Source organism: Trichomonas vaginalis, chromosome II, assembly GCF_026262505.1.
Source record: "Trichomonas vaginalis G3 chromosome II, whole genome shotgun sequence".
Classification (NCBI taxonomy): Eukaryota; Parabasalia; order Trichomonadida; family Trichomonadidae; genus Trichomonas; species Trichomonas vaginalis.
The window spans coordinates 8,696,040-8,712,396 of record NC_067204.1 but is presented as its reverse complement, the minus strand read 5'-3'; the positions used below and the strand labels follow the sequence as shown (position 1 = coordinate 8,712,396).

The 16,357-nt window shown below is 33.8% G+C and overlaps 13 protein-coding genes and 1 pseudogene across 14 annotated transcripts, besides 1 other annotated feature; 4 read left to right on the top strand and 10 right to left on the bottom strand.

Moving 5' to 3' along the window:
* Positions 1-16,357: part of a mobile genetic element that runs on past both edges of the window.
* TVAGG3_0509400 (uncharacterized protein) lies at positions 99-335 on the bottom strand (the record flags this gene model as incomplete). The annotated part of the gene is made up of 1 exon (XM_001583326.1): positions 99-335. The coding sequence occupies one exon, from the start codon at positions 333-335 to the stop codon at positions 99-101; it is 237 nt and encodes a 78-aa protein (XP_001583376.1).
* On the bottom strand, positions 386-844 carry TVAGG3_0509390 (uncharacterized protein; the record flags this gene model as incomplete). The annotated part of the gene is made up of 1 exon (XM_051236865.1): positions 386-844. The coding sequence occupies one exon, from the start codon at positions 842-844 to the stop codon at positions 386-388; it is 459 nt and encodes a 152-aa protein (XP_051094689.1).
* Positions 875-1,075, bottom strand: TVAGG3_0509380 (uncharacterized protein; the record flags this gene model as incomplete). The annotated part of the gene is made up of 1 exon (XM_051236864.1): positions 875-1,075. One exon carries the CDS (start codon positions 1,073-1,075, stop codon positions 875-877), a length of 201 nt encoding a protein of 66 aa, XP_051094688.1.
* Positions 2,491-2,901, bottom strand: TVAGG3_0509370 (uncharacterized protein; the record flags this gene model as incomplete). Its single annotated transcript, XM_001310659.2, has 1 exon — positions 2,491-2,901. The coding sequence occupies one exon, from the start codon at positions 2,899-2,901 to the stop codon at positions 2,491-2,493; it is 411 nt and encodes a 136-aa protein (XP_001310660.2).
* TVAGG3_0509360 (uncharacterized protein) lies at positions 2,946-3,206 on the top strand (the record flags this gene model as incomplete). Its single annotated transcript, XM_001310660.2, has 1 exon — positions 2,946-3,206. One exon carries the CDS (start codon positions 2,946-2,948, stop codon positions 3,204-3,206), a length of 261 nt encoding a protein of 86 aa, XP_001310661.2.
* On the top strand, positions 3,231-4,088 carry TVAGG3_0509350 (uncharacterized protein; the record flags this gene model as incomplete). Its single annotated transcript, XM_001296527.2, has 1 exon — positions 3,231-4,088. The coding sequence occupies one exon, from the start codon at positions 3,231-3,233 to the stop codon at positions 4,086-4,088; it is 858 nt and encodes a 285-aa protein (XP_001296528.2).
* Positions 4,194-8,042, bottom strand: TVAGG3_0509340 (organellar and viral DNA polymerase type B; the record flags this gene model as incomplete). Its single annotated transcript, XM_001296526.2, has 1 exon — positions 4,194-8,042. The coding sequence occupies one exon, from the start codon at positions 8,040-8,042 to the stop codon at positions 4,194-4,196; it is 3,849 nt and encodes a 1,282-aa protein (XP_001296527.2).
* On the top strand, positions 8,133-8,606 carry TVAGG3_0509330 (uncharacterized protein; the record flags this gene model as incomplete). The annotated part of the gene is made up of 1 exon (XM_051236863.1): positions 8,133-8,606. One exon carries the CDS (start codon positions 8,133-8,135, stop codon positions 8,604-8,606), a length of 474 nt encoding a protein of 157 aa, XP_051094687.1.
* TVAGG3_0509320 (uncharacterized protein) lies at positions 8,897-9,352 on the bottom strand (the record flags this gene model as incomplete). The annotated part of the gene is made up of 1 exon (XM_051236862.1): positions 8,897-9,352. The coding sequence occupies one exon, from the start codon at positions 9,350-9,352 to the stop codon at positions 8,897-8,899; it is 456 nt and encodes a 151-aa protein (XP_051094686.1).
* On the bottom strand, positions 9,433-9,723 carry TVAGG3_0509310 (uncharacterized protein; the record flags this gene model as incomplete). Its single annotated transcript, XM_051236861.1, has 1 exon — positions 9,433-9,723. One exon carries the CDS (start codon positions 9,721-9,723, stop codon positions 9,433-9,435), a length of 291 nt encoding a protein of 96 aa, XP_051094685.1.
* On the bottom strand, positions 9,963-10,928 carry TVAGG3_0509300 (organellar and viral DNA polymerase type B; the record flags this gene model as incomplete). Its single annotated transcript, XM_001583331.1, has 1 exon — positions 9,963-10,928. The coding sequence occupies one exon, from the start codon at positions 10,926-10,928 to the stop codon at positions 9,963-9,965; it is 966 nt and encodes a 321-aa protein (XP_001583381.1).
* TVAGG3_0509290 (integrase core domain-containing protein) lies at positions 11,305-12,390 on the bottom strand (the record flags this gene model as incomplete). Its single annotated transcript, XM_051236860.1, has 1 exon — positions 11,305-12,390. The coding sequence occupies one exon, from the start codon at positions 12,388-12,390 to the stop codon at positions 11,305-11,307; it is 1,086 nt and encodes a 361-aa protein (XP_051094684.1).
* Positions 12,410-15,367, bottom strand: TVAGG3_0509280 (phage tail repeat-like family; the record flags this gene model as incomplete). Its single annotated transcript, XM_001288174.2, has 1 exon — positions 12,410-15,367. A coding segment is annotated over one exon (2,958 nt), but the record flags the coding sequence as incomplete, so codon positions are not given.
* Positions 15,382-16,146, top strand: TVAGG3_0509270 (annotated as a pseudogene). Its single transcript has one exon. A coding segment is annotated over exon 1 (765 nt).

Below are 16,357 nucleotides of genomic sequence, written 5' to 3'. Positions count from 1 at the left end.
TCACACGTATGAAAACATAGCACAAAAATAAATTTAGGGTAGAAGGTTAGATCTAACCCGATTTCTAACCTCATTTCTACCCTGTTGAATTCATTGCTTTATAACTCTCTTCCTTTCTCCAACTCTTCTAGCTTCTTCTTAAGTTCAGCAATGTTGTCCTCATGAAGTTTAATCTTTCTCAAAATTCCTTCTTTATCTAATGGTTGCTTTATCTTTCTAAACTGAACTCTACCATCCTTCATAGTATGAATGTAAAAACCTTCTGGAATAGTTCCTGATTTAATGTATTCTACCAAAAACTTTTGTTTCATTGCTTCAGTGACTTTATTTGTCATTTCAATCAAATAAAAATTTTAATATTAAATAAAAATAACGTTATTTTTTTTCAGTAAGGAAACGCAGGAGTTTTACGATTTATTTGAGGAGTAGGTTCTGGTTTAAATGTTGGAGTCGGTTTAGGAGTTGATTTTTGAACAGGAGTTTGTACTTCCATAGGTTCAGGAGTCATTGAAGGTTTTGCTTGTGAAGGCGTTGGTTTTGGCGAAGGTGTTGGAGTTTGTTTAACTTCAGCTACTTCAGTATTATTTACAACATTTGCTTTATTTCTTTTCAACATCATAACTGCTCCTGCTGTAGCTAGCAAACCTAGTGGGAGACCATATCTTATATAAGGACTTGACCAAATGCTATTTTTGACAGGAGCTGGTGGAACACCTAACCTTGGTGAGACTGCTCTTTGCCATTGTGCAGCTCGTAAGAAATATTCAATAGGTGCTCCATAATCGTTTGGTAAAGTTTGTTTCATAGATGGTGAAGGTTCACGAGAGCTTGATGAAGAACTCATTTATAAGCTTTAAAAATAAACGTTCATCCTTTATTCCTCACTGTCGTCCGCAGCTAAGTTATAGTCATCTAATCTTATTATTGGGATTCCATTAGCACGCACCTGAATGGCAAAGCAACAATCCCTCATAAATCCAATAAGTGGCTTTGGTACATTTTCAGTTGCTAGTTCAATAGGTCCTTTAACAGACAATTTGTATGTTATTGGAGCAGTAGATGTTTGACCCTGCATGAAGCAAAAGTCCACTTCTGTTGGAAAACCACATAAGAAATGTGTGTTGTCATAGCTATCCCATTTATGTTCCACACTACCATCATCCACCAATGACCTCATAACATCTTCATTAAATCCTATCATATCATTGTTTGTATTGCAAGCGTTCGCAACCATTTCATAAAATACAGGTCCATATGATTTTTCAGGTTCTGCAGGCATATTTCCATAAGCTCCCATGGAAAGCTGAAGATATTTAAACTTAGGGTTCTCAAAATTAACATAATAGTTGTCTTTCTTTCTAAATAGTGCCCAAATACTTTTAACATTAATAGGCGTATAAGCTGCTGTAAATGTTGCACTTGAACTATCTGTATTCTTTGAGAATGAACCGTCCATAGGAATCCAATCCATAACTTTAACAGGAAAACATAAAGCCTCGTTTGTATAATGTTCTACAAGTTCTGTATAAATGTTAGGGTCTAAAGAGAATGACTTTGGATGAATGAAACATTCATTAAAATCCATCTTTGTTCGAAATAGTTGCTGGGTTACAGTTGTAATAGTAACTGTTCCACTAGCTTCTACTGCTTCGTTATCATAGTGAATGGTTCATTCCATGGAACAAATTTATTTGTCGGTGGATTTGAATCTGAAGCAAATGCAACTTTAAGAGTTGGATTGAAAGCAATGATATCATTTACAGATATAGATGTGCATTGTAAGGCGTCGCTACTGAACTTTACTTTAAGCTGAATGTTTCCTGCAAAAGCTGGAATAAATCGAATAGCTTCTAATGGAAGGAATCTTCTAACAGGAATTCTTAAACGAAGCTTAAAATCAAATGATTTTCCTGCTGTAAGGCCACTAACAATTTGTCCTGTTCTGCATGTTCCCGAATGACTCCATACATCTTCATGTCGAGTCTTTGAGAAAACATCTACTTTCTTTATTTGTTCGGTAGTTTGTGAGTTTGAAGTTATATATGCTTCTTCTCTTGCGTTGTCTTGAGAATATACGATACGACCATTTGCAAGGATTTGATATCCAGCAACTGCATAGAAAGCGTCATCGAAACCAATCCAAAATCCTGGTGGGTTTGTTTTATTGGAACCCGAACCAATTTCTTTATCTACAATAAATTGACCTTCCATTTTATACGTAATGAATGTATTGTAAAGGTCCAACATATTTTCACCAGGAGGTGAGAGATTGAATGTTACCCATGTGTTATCTTTAGCAGTTCCAGGTTGTGATGGAATCTTTGCGTCAGAATATTTTCTATTAGTGTCACCAATTTGAACTGCATTGTCTATGATATCGAAATATGAGCGAATCTGATGAATATGCTCTGCTGGAGTAAATTCGTTTAACTGTTCGTTCTGCATGTATTTACTTCAGATAAAAATATCTCTTTACTTCATTATTCTCACTCATCTTCTTGGCATTCGTGGTGGAAGTTGTTTCTTGACATTTTCAATGAACTGTACATTCTCTTTTGTCTCAACTTCTTTCACTGGTGGGTCAGGGTTCTTTGATTCGGTTTGTTTTTCAATGAAATTCACGAACTTTGCAATAAGCTCTTGGTTCGTTATTGAAAGTACATCTGGCTTCTTTTCTTCTGGTTCTATTGACTTTTCAGTTTGAATAGAAGGTTTTATATGGGCTTCGCCCTCGGTGCCATACACCTTAATACTGTCGCTCTCTGTATTCGCTAATGGAACCTTTCTTTTTCTTACATATATTTTACCATCTTTACTCTGACTTACATAATAGAAAGGATGTTGTATTCCTCTGGCGTCATTTAATATAATAGACTCTCGCTCTGATTTTGACAAGCTCATTTTACATTGGTTAAAGTTTAATTTAGTTTTTTATCTGCAGTCAAATGACTCAGACAAGCCCTACGGACAAGACCCAAGGGGTCATAGATGTTGAAGCATTGAAGAAAGAAATTCGCGAGCAAATTTTATCCGAACTGAAGGAACAAAAACAAGAACAAAAGCCAGAGAGACCAAAGAGAAAACTTAGTGAAAAACAACTTGCTGCATTAGCTGCTGGAAGACAGAAGAACCCGCGTTTGCTGGCGAAGAAAGCTAGAGAAGAAGCTGAAGCAAAAGCTAAAGAAGCTGAAGCAAAGAAAGAGTAAATGGTTTATTTTTGTCGGAACTAAATGTATAGACAAATACCTTTATCTGTTGCGTTCAGTAGTGAAAACACTGACGTCAAAATAAAGGGGAACAGAGTAACGTTTAAGTTTCCAACAGATTGGATTGTGAACATAAATAAAGAGAAGTACATTGGCATAACAAATATGTATATAACACGTGCTTTCAGAAAGGTTGACTTTATACTTCAAGTCGAGATAGAAAATGACGAACAGTCTTTAAGCGCCCAAAACATTCACATATACAAATACTTTAAAGACGATACAACATTGTTGCAATGTATGATTTCATTTAATGAAATGTTCGAGAAAAAGTTTAACATTGAAGTACAAACTTTACAGCCTTTACGTGAGTTTCTTGCACAACTGAAAGAAGAAGGTAGTCAGCCACAACTTATAGACTTTCATTATGAATTTAATGAAAATGAAGATGGAACTCATGACTGTCAGTTTGTTATATATTCACCATTCAATGAAGTAGCTAAAAAGAAAGAAAATCCATTACGTATAAGATTTCAAATCTCTGAACCAAGTGATGATTTCAAAAATGTTTTCAATTATGATGCAATGCTTCCGAGGAAAAATGAATTTTCCGAAATTAGATTTCCAGGTATTTGGGATAGAAAACAAGCAATATTATATTCAAACCTAAGTAAAGGAGTTGAAAATGAGTTCATTGGTCATACAAGAAATTCACCATTACCAAATCCTAAATATTACAAACTAACTGGTTTCAATCGTGAGTTTTGGATAGACATGTACTCAACTCATGACCATAAAGCACCAGTGTTCTTGCCTCCAGATAGAAAAGATTGTTTATACATTGAAGCACAACTCTTAAATTCTACAATTGCTGTATTGTAAATGACCACATGTGCTTCGCCCTTGCCGCTAGCGGCTTATTTTTATCATGAATGGTCTCACTTCTGACAAAAATAAATGACCTCATTATTTTTCTCATTCATGTTCTCAGAACTTAAGCTTTCTTATGAATGAAGTCTTAGTCTGAATAGAAAAGTTAAACTTTTCCTCAAATGCAGGTGTAGCAGACTTACATAAGTCAAATCCAATCTCTTGACCGTCATAAAGTGCTTTATATAACTTCATAACACTGAACTCAGAGTCTTTGTCAAATTTTCCTTGCGGAATCATTAAACCTTTATCTTCATCATAGAAACACTGAACAGAGTCAGGAAACATTTCATTTGCTGTTAAAGCAAGGACGTCTTGTTTGACACCTTTGCAACGTGCATGGAATGCAACTTCATTTAAATCATTCGTGAGTAAGTCTATGTAGGTCTTCTTTCCACAAAATATTGACTTGTATGCTAAACTTTGTTTTCCAGGTGTGATTTCTGCAAAATCTGAATGAAATTGACCTAATGTTTTACCAATAAGTTCTCTACCGTATCTCTTCTGAAATTCCTGAGCTAACAGTGGGATATCTTCATTGTAGAGATGCATACTGTCCGTATCGCTATAAAAGATGTCCATTCCTAAGTCCTCAGCAGTACAGAATACTTCATTCATAATACGTTTTGACATAGATAGAATATTAACACCAAGTGGACAGAAGTTAAAGTGTCTGCAAATGCTTTTCGTTAGCTTGAAAATAGTTTTATCCGAACCATCCAAACCTTCGAACTTCACTATATGGTTGTAGTTTCTGATGGCATATCTTATAGCATCTTTGTCATCTACTATGGTTATTTTTGACTCAATAGGAGATAGAATAGTTTTGCCATAAATACTGTTCAGAATGAGCTTTATATTTTCTTGCAAAGGATTTCCTTCTTTCTTATACTTTAACCTTAACTCAAACAACTTCTTTACTTCATCTCTTATTCTAATATCTCTGTTTCCATCGTAATAGTATCCTTGCAACACTTCACATTTGACATCTTGATATTTTATGAGGTCTTGTAATGTTATATGGTCAACATACATTAAACAGCAAGTGTTTGAACTTCTTGGAACGTTAAGTTCTGGATTTAGTTCAGGGTCGCAAACTATTAAAGGAAAGTGTCTATGGATGCCAATCTCTTTTATCTTAATGAGAACAAAGAAGCCAGACATAAACTTTTCACCAATGGGTTCCTTTTGGTCGTCATCGAATAAATGTCTCATGAGATACTCTGTGCTTAACATTTCTTTCTTCATAACCTTTGGAATTCCTTCTAAAGTATAAAGTCTCGCAATAGCTGAGGGATATAATGAAACAGCATCGAAGTCAGCAATGAGTTTCTCTTTACTCTTTTGTTTAATGTTATCTGACAACATACATCTTCCACCTTGAATGCATCTCGAAATAAATTCTCTTGGTTTATTTGAGAGGTCATAAAGATTTCCATTCGGGAAGTATACTCTGTTCTCAAACAATTTGTTAGCAATAGAACAAATGCTAACGTAGTCATAAACGTTTAAATCAAACTCTTTCAATAAGTCATTTCTGAACTTTACAAAACCTTCTCTTAAAATTCTTACATCTTGTTTGCAATAGAATGTACTATACTTTTCTAAGTCGAAGTGGTTCTCATCTATTCTGCAACCTTTGATGGAATCTATGTTTTTCATGAATGTATCCGCATCCTGGATAAACTTACACGCTTCAGAAATGACACCAGTTCTGTTGTCATTTGCTAACAAAGTACTGCTGTAGTAGTTATATGGAAATACTTCTTTCGGTCCTGTTTGTAAGTTAAACATAGCAGGAAATAGTTTAAGCTTCTTATTTATAACACTGTAAGAGTCTTTTATAATAATTGCCCTTCCTTTATATAAACCAGTTATTTGCATTGTTCGTGAACCTTTAATGATGGGAGTTCCTTTCACTTCTGTCATGTGTCTTAAGATGAAGTTTATGTCATAACTGAGGTTATGGAAATATATTAAACTCTTGTCAGGAAGTCGCTCCAAAAATTCTGTTGCACAGTTTTGACCCCATATGCTTTCACTCACTGAACCATCTTCACTGTCATAACATATGTTAAAAGCTTTATGAAAGCCATCGGTACTGCACTCAAAGTCAGCAAAGAAAACGTGCTCAGGAATGAACTTACATTTAGCTTTATTTACTTCTTTTGACTCTGCTTTCTCCTTCAGTTGTACACAATACTTTGGAGCATATGACAAGTCTTTAAATGGTGCAAGGTTCTGTTTATATAAGTCAGTCGTATATGTGAAAAGTTCTCCATAAGAAATAGGTTCGAAATATTTGCACTCCCACAATGTTTTCATAACATCCCATAACGGTGTTGTTCTATCATAACGAACAATGTATTTACCATCTCTCATTGTATAAATCTTCATCTGTTTCTCAATGTTCATTCCACCACAAGCTTTGAGAATTTCTTTGTAATTTCTGACGAAATATGTTGTCATAGGTAATCTTTCGTTTAGCATGTAGTGGTCTTCAACAAGAAGTAAGTCAATAGTTCTAACAGTTTCGCATTCTTTTGGTATATATCTCTTTATTTCATTATGTCTTGAGTTATTGAAATAACCAATGGTAACATTAAATGCTATACCTGTTGCGTCAGAAATTTCTTGTACTTTACTTTGAGGAAAGTCTCTAACACGAATGACTTCTCTCATGTGGTCAATAGTTTCTTCATTTACTCCAACCTGAATGCAAGCATAAACGAAACAATTGTCCTCTGTCATAAGTGTTGCAGTTCTTTTGTTCAGTTCATTGAAGATTTGGTAGCGTTCAAGATTTATAGGTAATGTGCAAAGATACTTCCAGAACTGACCGCTTCTCTTCTTATAAAACTTCTTTTCACCATTATCTTTCCAAAAGCTTTCTATAAGTGCTGGGTTTCCTGTTTGCTTAAGAGCTTCCAAAATGGCTTTCTGGTCATTTGTCAGTGTGCTTTCATCTCTATATGGTCTCTTTTTTGGTTTGCCTTTCTTTACATCTGACATCGTTAAGCCTTCATATTCTGTTAAATCATACATCTTTATTTCAGTAAGATTCTTTATGTTTGTCAAGAAGAAGTCATAATGCATTTCAACAATACCTGCAGCATTTGCTTCTATCTCTGATATAAAGTTCTCCTTCAAGAGCTGATGTAGTAATGTTCCAATATTATTGAGGTTTAATGTAGAACATTCATACTTTCCACCAAGTTTATAACATACCATCCATCTCTGTTGTGAGTTTATTTTAATTTTCTCTAAGAGTCTCATGAAAACCTTACCGAAATGTTTGTGTAAGTAGTCTCTGTTTGGTTCATCTAAAGCTTCGATGTTAAAGTCAATGAGTCTATTGCCTGTCTTAACATTCCTCTTCCTATTCTCTTCATCTTTCTTTAACCATCTCTCACCTTCTTTTGGTTTGTCGTCAATGGAACGAATGACATCGTTAGCTTTGCGAACTTGTTCTATAGCACTTTTAAACATCTCTCTTCTCTGTTGTTTCAGTGTGTCGTCTCTTCTTCTTGTTTCACCAACGTTTGAGTTCGTAAGTTCAAACATCTCTTGACGAACATCATGCGAAAGAGCTTTACGAGTATGACCAACGTTTGCATTTGTTATGTCAAACATTTCTCTTCTTACTTCATGTGGTACTGAACGTCTATGATATAAGTCAATAGCAATGTCATTTAAAGGAAATGCTCTTGCATGGACTTCGTCCTCGCCGCGTTGCGGCTTTATGAACTCATGAATTCTATCATAAGTTATTTCACCATTGTAGTCTTTAATGAAGTCAGCGAGTGCTTTTTTGTTTGTCGCGTAATGAATTGCAACATCTATGTTAGCTTCTGTAAGAAGTTGTTTTATTTCCGAGTGTTCGAACTTAGACAACTTCCGATACATCTTTAGTAGGAAATAAAAAAATATTTTTTGAAAAAATTAGATTAGATTTTTTTAAGTTATTTTTCAAAATAATTTAATATTTTTATTTTAATGAAACACATGCAAGATTGCAAGTTCTTTTCATACAATGCTCTCGCTAATGCCATCAAGAATGAGTTCAATGGTGCTTCAAATGTTAATGTTATCTTTAACAAGAAGTTTGTGAAAGAATCTAAGTTTGGTCAGTATGTCAGACCATTAGCTATCGTCATTGACCGCAAACGTTATACTTCACAAGAGTTAGCAGTAGTTTTGAAACAAAAGAGTTTCTTCGTGAATGTCAAAGATACACACTATACTGTTATAAAGAACTCTAACGTTGACTTCTTCAGTATTGTTTTAGATTTAACGCAGCAGAAAGAATATAAGAAATGTGAAACAAATGTGAAATATTATCCTTCATCTCTGAAAACAATAACGAACAAAGATGTTATACAAAAGTTCTTACCAAAGGTTGAAGAAGCTTCTATTGACATTGACGAAGGAAGTGAAATGGTTGAAGAAATTGACCCTGACGTTATTTGAGCAAAAATATATTCTTGGTTAGTCTTCATATCGATATTTTACAACAATTCCCCAATGTATAAACTTTTCATACGCTTTTTCATAAGCTTTATATATCTTCAGAAATTTTGCATAATCTTTAGAAGCATTTAGATATTGTTTAAATGCTTTGTATGTCTTCAGAAATTTTGCATAATCTTTTACATGTTGTTCGTTCTCTTCTTCTGTCATGAGTTCCGAATATTCTAAATTCATGTTCTTTCATATGAGATAAAATTTTATAAAAAAAATAAAATTAGCTTAGATTTTTTTTATTCTTCCTCTTTGAAGCTATCGAAATATTCTGTTATTTTTTCCTTCAGTAATGTTAAGTCTTCTTTGAATGTAAGTATTGTGCAACCTTTAATATCATAGTGTGTTTGAGGAAGAGTATTTTTGACAATTTCCTTTATTTGCTCATTCGGTGTCATTGAAATCGGTAAGTTTTCACGATAGAACCAGTTTCTGTCAGATTTATATATTTTAGCGAGGTCATAAAAGCTCTTGTTGTTTCTTCTCACTAAATGCAACATAACCATATCTCTGTCTTCTTCTTTCTCCAACTCTTCAGTATATATCATATACTTATAACTCTTTTCCTTTCCTTTTGGTACTGAACGCAGTATTCTTTTCTGTATGCTTTTGTCTTTGGATTCAATGACTTCATCTTTTGCTTGAAGTTTCTTTTCCATCTCTCCACGTTCTGCTTTATATAGTTCATCTAACATCATGAAAATATAACAAGCATAACGAGGTGAAGTCCACATTGCTACAGCGTTTACTAAAAGTCTATGAACATAATAACCTTTCAAACCAGGAGCCAAATTCTTGCGATTTTCATACGGAATCTCTTCCCCGGTTTTCCGAGGGAAGCAATCATATGAGGAAATTCTTCTAAAAGTTCTTTTGTCTGTTGGTTTTCAAACCAATGATATGCTTGCTTTGTAGAACGAAGAGCATTCATTATACTCTGCATTTGGTACATGTCATCTTTGACTGAACGAATGAGTCTCAATTGTGTATTATACTGTATGTACTCGTATTCTTCATTAATGGCTTCATGAACGATAGCAATTGTTGTGTTCTCTAATGTTGACATTACTGTTCTTACATACAAAATAAAAAAATAAATAAAAATAAAACTAACTTTATTTTTCTAACTAATGAAATTCATTATTTTTGTGCTGAATTCAATAAAAATATATTTTAGGGTAGAAGGTTAGATCTAACCCGATATCTACCCTCTTTTCTACCCTCATGAATTTACACCAAAAATATATTTTAGGGTAGAAGGTTAGATCTAACCCGATATCTACCCTCATTTCTACCCCAGTTATTTTATAAACGTTTCACATGATATACGTTATGAATTCGTGAAATTTTAAATATTTTTGTAGCTTCTATTTCTTCAGTTAATATATCAAAAGTTTTAACAATGCCGAAAGTTTCTTTATACTTCTTCTTAACATCAGATAAAAGGAAATCATCGGCTGTGGGATAGTTTTTATTCAGAAATTCTAACATGTTCATTTTATCTTCTGCTGGTTTCTCTGCCTCCCTCTTTAAATCTTCGTAATCGTTTCTCATTCTTTCTATCTCTTTTACTGAATAGTTATATTTCCTAATTGCTGCTTTACATTTAGAACATTGCGGATTCATTTTTGCGTTATATTCTGAAACCTTACCTGCTAAAACAACTAAGGCGTCAATGACTTTCTTTAAATCTGAAGCAGTTGGTTTTATCTGTTCATGCCATACTTTACCTCTTCTGTCTTTATCTCTAATCTCCCACACACATTTTGCAGCTAATGAAACAAAGTTATTGTATGTCTTAAACTCCCCCGATTTATATATGTCAGAGATGTTTTTATAAATCATGCCGCAGTCTTTATCCATAACTTTATGGTTACAATGAAAACCTAAGAATTCAGAATTTACCTTACGAATGAATTTCTTAATTTCTGCAGAATCACTAACTTTCACTTCTATTTCATCGAATTCAGGAACAGTCAGTTTCTGTTGCTGAACTTCAGGTAATTTAGGTAAATGGTCTATGATATCTTGCATTTCATAAAGATATTCTTCATTTTCTTCATCCTGTGCGGTACAGTCTAAATTACTTGTTAAAAGTTCCTGCTTAATTTTTTGTATTTCTGTTTCGAAAGTAAATGAAGAAGGAATGAAGTTTTTCATTTCTACTAACATAGATGTTGGATTCATGACTAACGAGTTTGGTGCTGTTGTTGCGGCCAGAGTCCTGCCGTTCGCGGCTTGAATTGTTGTTGTGCCGATTGTTGAAATCATATCTTTTATACCAAATAAAAAAATAAATAAAAATAAAACTAACTTTATTTTTTCTATCTTAAGGAAATTCATGAAAATTCAAGAGGGTAGAAATGAGGTTAGATATCGGGTTAGATCTAACCATCTACCCTAAAATATATTTTTGGTCATGGGCTATGCCTCTCCGCTTTGCGTCTTTATGTTAAAATAAATGGTACCATTAATGATATCATGACTGTTCTCGTTCATGTCTGATTTACATCTAATGAAAAAGTTTAGAAGAATTTTCATGAGGGTAGAAATCGGGTTAGATCTAACCATCTACCCTAAAATATATTTCTGCAGTTCATCCGCTACTTTATTAACTAATTAACTTCAGACATAAAATATATTTAGTTTAGAAGAATTTTCTTATTCTTTCTGGCATATTTTTGTCTTTCCAGTACTCCCGCTCTAATGGTCCCAGATGTGTTGGCTTTGACTCTCTCAAGTTCTTAGATGGTATAACATCTTCAACGCCTCCTTCATATCTTACTTTATAAGTGTCATTGTTTGTGTTATAGCCAAGTATTTCAATAACCACTCCTCGCTTTGCTTCGTCAATGGTTTCAGCAAGTTTGCCATTACTACTTTCAACTAATTTATGACGAGGATAAAACGCAATAGAGTCGTCGGCAGCTTTTATAAGATATCCATTACCTTGCGAAGAGTCTACGATATAATAATTTCGACTTAACCTTAAACGTTTCTTTGTCAACGGTTTGTCGTCAAGAACTACACGAACTTTTGTACCAGGAATGAGTGTAAATTGTGTTGAATTTCTGATATTTTGTGTTTGACTTCGTTTCTTTTGTATATACTTTTCTTCTTGTTGTTGTGTCATTGAATTTGGTGTATGTCCTGTTGTAGAATGCGTTGAGGAATTATATACTTCGAGAAAATGTTTCATTGTTTCTTCGGTAAAGTCTCGCTCTTGATTTAAATCTCTGAGAGTCCTTATGAAGCGGTTTATGATACCGAGTATGTTATGGTTATGGTCTTCAGTAGTGTAGTGAGTTATGTTATGTTTAATGAGAAAATCTGTGATTTCATTGCTGAGGTATGCACCGTCTTGGTCTGATGTTAAAGTACTTGGGTTATGTTCTGCTACAAACTTTTGTAAAACTCTTAACACTTCACGAGTTCCTTTATTTTTCATTGGATATGCATATGCTTTACGAGTGTTAACATTTATGAAGATGAGGAATGGTTTATGTCCTCCTTTTCTGCTTTGAATGAGAGTGTCAAATTGGTATGTGTCAGGAGTGTTGGAGTAAATTGGTAAAAAGTAGTCGTAAGGGTTTATTTTTGTTTGATGTACAACATTTTTGTCAAAGAACCTTTTCACTTCAGCTCTGTTAGTAAATCCCCAACTCTTTGCAGCTTCATTGAACTTCTTAAATGACCTCCACGGTGATGATTCGAATACTTCTTTTAAACTCATTTATGTAAAAATAAAGATTTTATTCAAGACGGTACCATGCATAAACTGTAATATACGGTGGCATATAGTCTGCTCCACTTCCTGTTGGATTTGTTGTGAAAGTGTGTGAATGATTTCCTCCTGGTTCAGTTGGTCGAAAAGTCTTTTTTGCTGAATTGTTATAAGATGGAGATAAAACGTCATTGCCAGCTTCATAGTCTGAGTTGTATAATGGGTGGTCTCTTAATGAGTGGCTATGGTCGCCAGAAAAGTTTGTCGTTCCTGTATGAGTGTGCGCAGGTAAGTTTGCTTCTTTAATTTTCTTTGAGCCTCCTGTTTGCTTTGAAGAGTTAGCACAGTATAAGAATTTGTCTACAATCTGCTGCCACGTACCAAAACCTAAAACACTTGCTGGATTTGTTGAGTTCATTGACGTATAAAAAGAGCCTATAGGATATAATGTTTGAAGTATTTCAGTCTTTAATGTTTGAAGCTCTGTTTTGTCAGCTTTCTTATCATATAAATCTTGAGCAGTGAATTTAACATTATTTTCATCATCCATGACATAAACATTTTTACAGCTAATGTCTTTCTTCGTTGTTATGTTTTCATTCGATGTTAAACCTTGTGGAAAGTTAGGAAGTTTATAATATAATGCATCCCCACCAGTTCCGCCAACCGTTCCTTCAATACTTTCTATAGCAACAGTTGAGAAGGAGTTATGTGTATGTTCTTTATCTGCTTTCTTATCTAACATTGCTGGTAGTTCATATGTTTCAAAGTTTCTGACATGTCCTTCAATGTTCATACATTTGTTATTTAAGGAGTTTAGTGTATCTTTTACGCTTGTACTTGGATTCTCTAAAGGTGCACTTGAACCAAGGGTATAGTTCAATATTATGTCGTCTGCTCTAACAGTAGTGAAGGATTCATGTGTATGGTTCTTGTCAGCTTTACTATTTAATGTAGCTTGAAGTTCATTTATATCGGAGATATTGTGTTTATGAGATTTCAAAACTTTGTTCGTTGCGTCAAGTTCATCTTTGTCAGCTTTACTTTTAATAGCATCTTCAACGGTTATTTTTGCCTTAACTCTCAAAGTAAATCTTGGTTCAACTAATACACCGTTAACAAAGAAATACGAAGCATATATTTCATTGTTATAACCAAATGCTTCTGGTGCTTTACCCGTGTCATACTGTACAGTACAGCGTATGTCATAACCTTTAGCACGAATGAATTTATATCTTCTTTCATTAACATCTTCCGTCTTCACTTTTTCATCCTGTGTTAAATATCCATGATAATCCGTTATAATCTGTTCATCTGAACTTATATAATGAACATGGTTTTTATCTGCCTTACTATCTAATTTCTCATTAACATCATTCACCTCTAATTCAACTCTTCCGCCAGAACTCTTATTATCATTAATCTTTTTCATTAATTCAGTAATTACGTCATAAAGACTATATTCTGTTTTCGGTTCTGTAAATAATGAGTCAAAATTTCTTTTCATCATTACATCACTTACATTAATGATATCAGCTATACCTTTTTCATTTATTCTCTTCATTAGTTCTGCAATAATGACGAATATATAATCTGTTAATTTATTCTCTTCATCAAGGGTTATAGAATGATTTGAAATCGAATCATTAACACCTCTAAATAAATCAATAACTTCAGGATACACGTTTTTAATGTCTCGAATAACCTGACCCGTATCCTCTGGTTTCTCCTCTTCTTCGCGGGCTTCGCCCTCACCGCTACGCGGCTTTATGTCTCTAGCCATCATCAACGCAGCCATAACCGGAGGGTTTGTTGCTACCTGTTCGAAAATCTGGCCGTTATGTATGGTATATCTAAATAATTTCTTTGTGTTTGTTAAAACATTTGAAACAAGTCTTTTAAAACCATCTACAAAATTTCCCGTTTCACCTAATGTTCTTGCAGCATCTACAAGCTCACCCATTCCCGCTTTTGACCCCAAAAACGTCCATATTGCATTTATTTCACTCTGTATAGTTGTCCATTCAGCGAAACTAACACCCGCATTCGCTAAGTCGAAAATGAAACCCAGTGGATCGAACTTAATTCCGCCTTCTTTTTCAATTTCAACGAACTCACTAACATGAGATTTTAAATATTCTTTCGTTAAAATCGTTTTTCCTGATGTCATGCTGTTAATGGAACTATCACCATCAAAAGTTAACGAATTAAATTTCGTCATTGATGCTTTTATTTCATACACCGCTTTATCGATAGTTTTTGGCTCACCTTCTTTAGAAGTGTATGAAACATTAATGAATGAATTATATGTATTCATGAATGAGTTAAAATCAATGATTTTCATTAATGAAGCCTTTAATGATTCATTAACTGTTGAATCCCTTAAAGCAATTACTGAACTGTCGTTAATGAAAGGTACACTGCAAACCGTCGTGTTTGGGTCAAATGCCGTAGTCGGTGAAGGAGTATTAATTATATAAGTCATTAAATCATTAAGTGACGTAAATAATATTGTTGTTTTTGATTTAATTTCTTTAGCATCTGTTATATACGGTAATTTTATTTCTGTAGTTTCTGAATTAAAGATATTCGCTAAAATGTTTTGTAAACTGTTTTGAACAGCTGTATAAACCGTTGAATTCGGAACTCTTACGATTTCACCGTCCTTAATAAAGGGCATTGTACATGGTGTAGTGCTTGGGTCAAATCTTTCGGGATTATAATTCAACATATATTCTAATGCTTCATAAACAGACCTATAAACCGTTGTGTCGTTCTTCATGACAACTTCACCATTTACAATGAATGGCATAGTACATGGAGTTAAAATAGGGTCAAACTTTTCATAGTCCTTCCATGTTATATATTTCTCAGTATTTCCATCAGAAATAACAATATATTTGTCAGTAAGTGTGAGAGAGTATTGACCAAAATATAAACGTTTAGCTCTGTCAGCTTCATACGCATATGCAGCAGTAGTCATATTTTAATAAGAATAAAATGTTGTTCTATTTACAAAGTACAGACCCGAACGAATACGGGACAGTAAAACTACAAACAAACTTAGGTCTTCAGAATGAAGCGCTTGCTTTCAGAGTTCTTGACTTCAATACTATCGCAACTTTTGTCATAACAGATGAAACAGATTTCATAGAGATTGAAATAGATGGAAAGAAGCACGAAATAAGATTTCACAATAATGTAGAATAGATGATGTGAGTGTTAAATGCTCTCATAAATACTACAATAAACAAGGATAACGAAGAAAACTTAATGAATGTTAAACTTATTGCAGGAGTTTTGAAGTTCAGTTATGCGAAGGAGTTTAAGATAACACGAATGAGTCATAGAGTACAATTGCTTCTGGGAGCATACCATATGACATTTCCTTTGAAAAGTGTTGACAAAACGATTGAGATGAAATCTGTTCCATACGTATGTTATGGCAATTGTTTGTACATTGAGTCAAAAATAGCTAATGTCACAGGTATTTCAGGAGTTAATAGTAAATGTTCAGTAGAATATAAGTCTTTCTGTTATGAAGTAAATTCAATGTTCATTCCAAACATTCCTGTCATAGCAACTCATTTAGGTAAATGGGTTCGCATTAGTCCTCATAATTTGAAAGACATGCAATTCAGACTTGTTGACTTTCAAGGAGAGCCTGTAGAACTGAAGGCACCAGTGCGAATGACTGTTGAAGTTGACTTTTTAGAAAATATTAAATGCGACGGCTTACAAGAGAACTCAGAGCTAAAAATATAAAGTATGAATGTTATGTATTAGGTCATGAACTTTGGTTGTTGCTGTTTGATGAAACAAATGAGTTAGTTGTCAGTCAAGAGAACAGAAAAATATTGTGTTAGTGAAAACTGCACCAAGTCAATAAGATTAGGTTTGCATTATGAAGATGAGTTCAATAGTGTTGAAGAAGTTTTGGATAGATATTACAAATTGCTAACTTGAAATTTTTTTG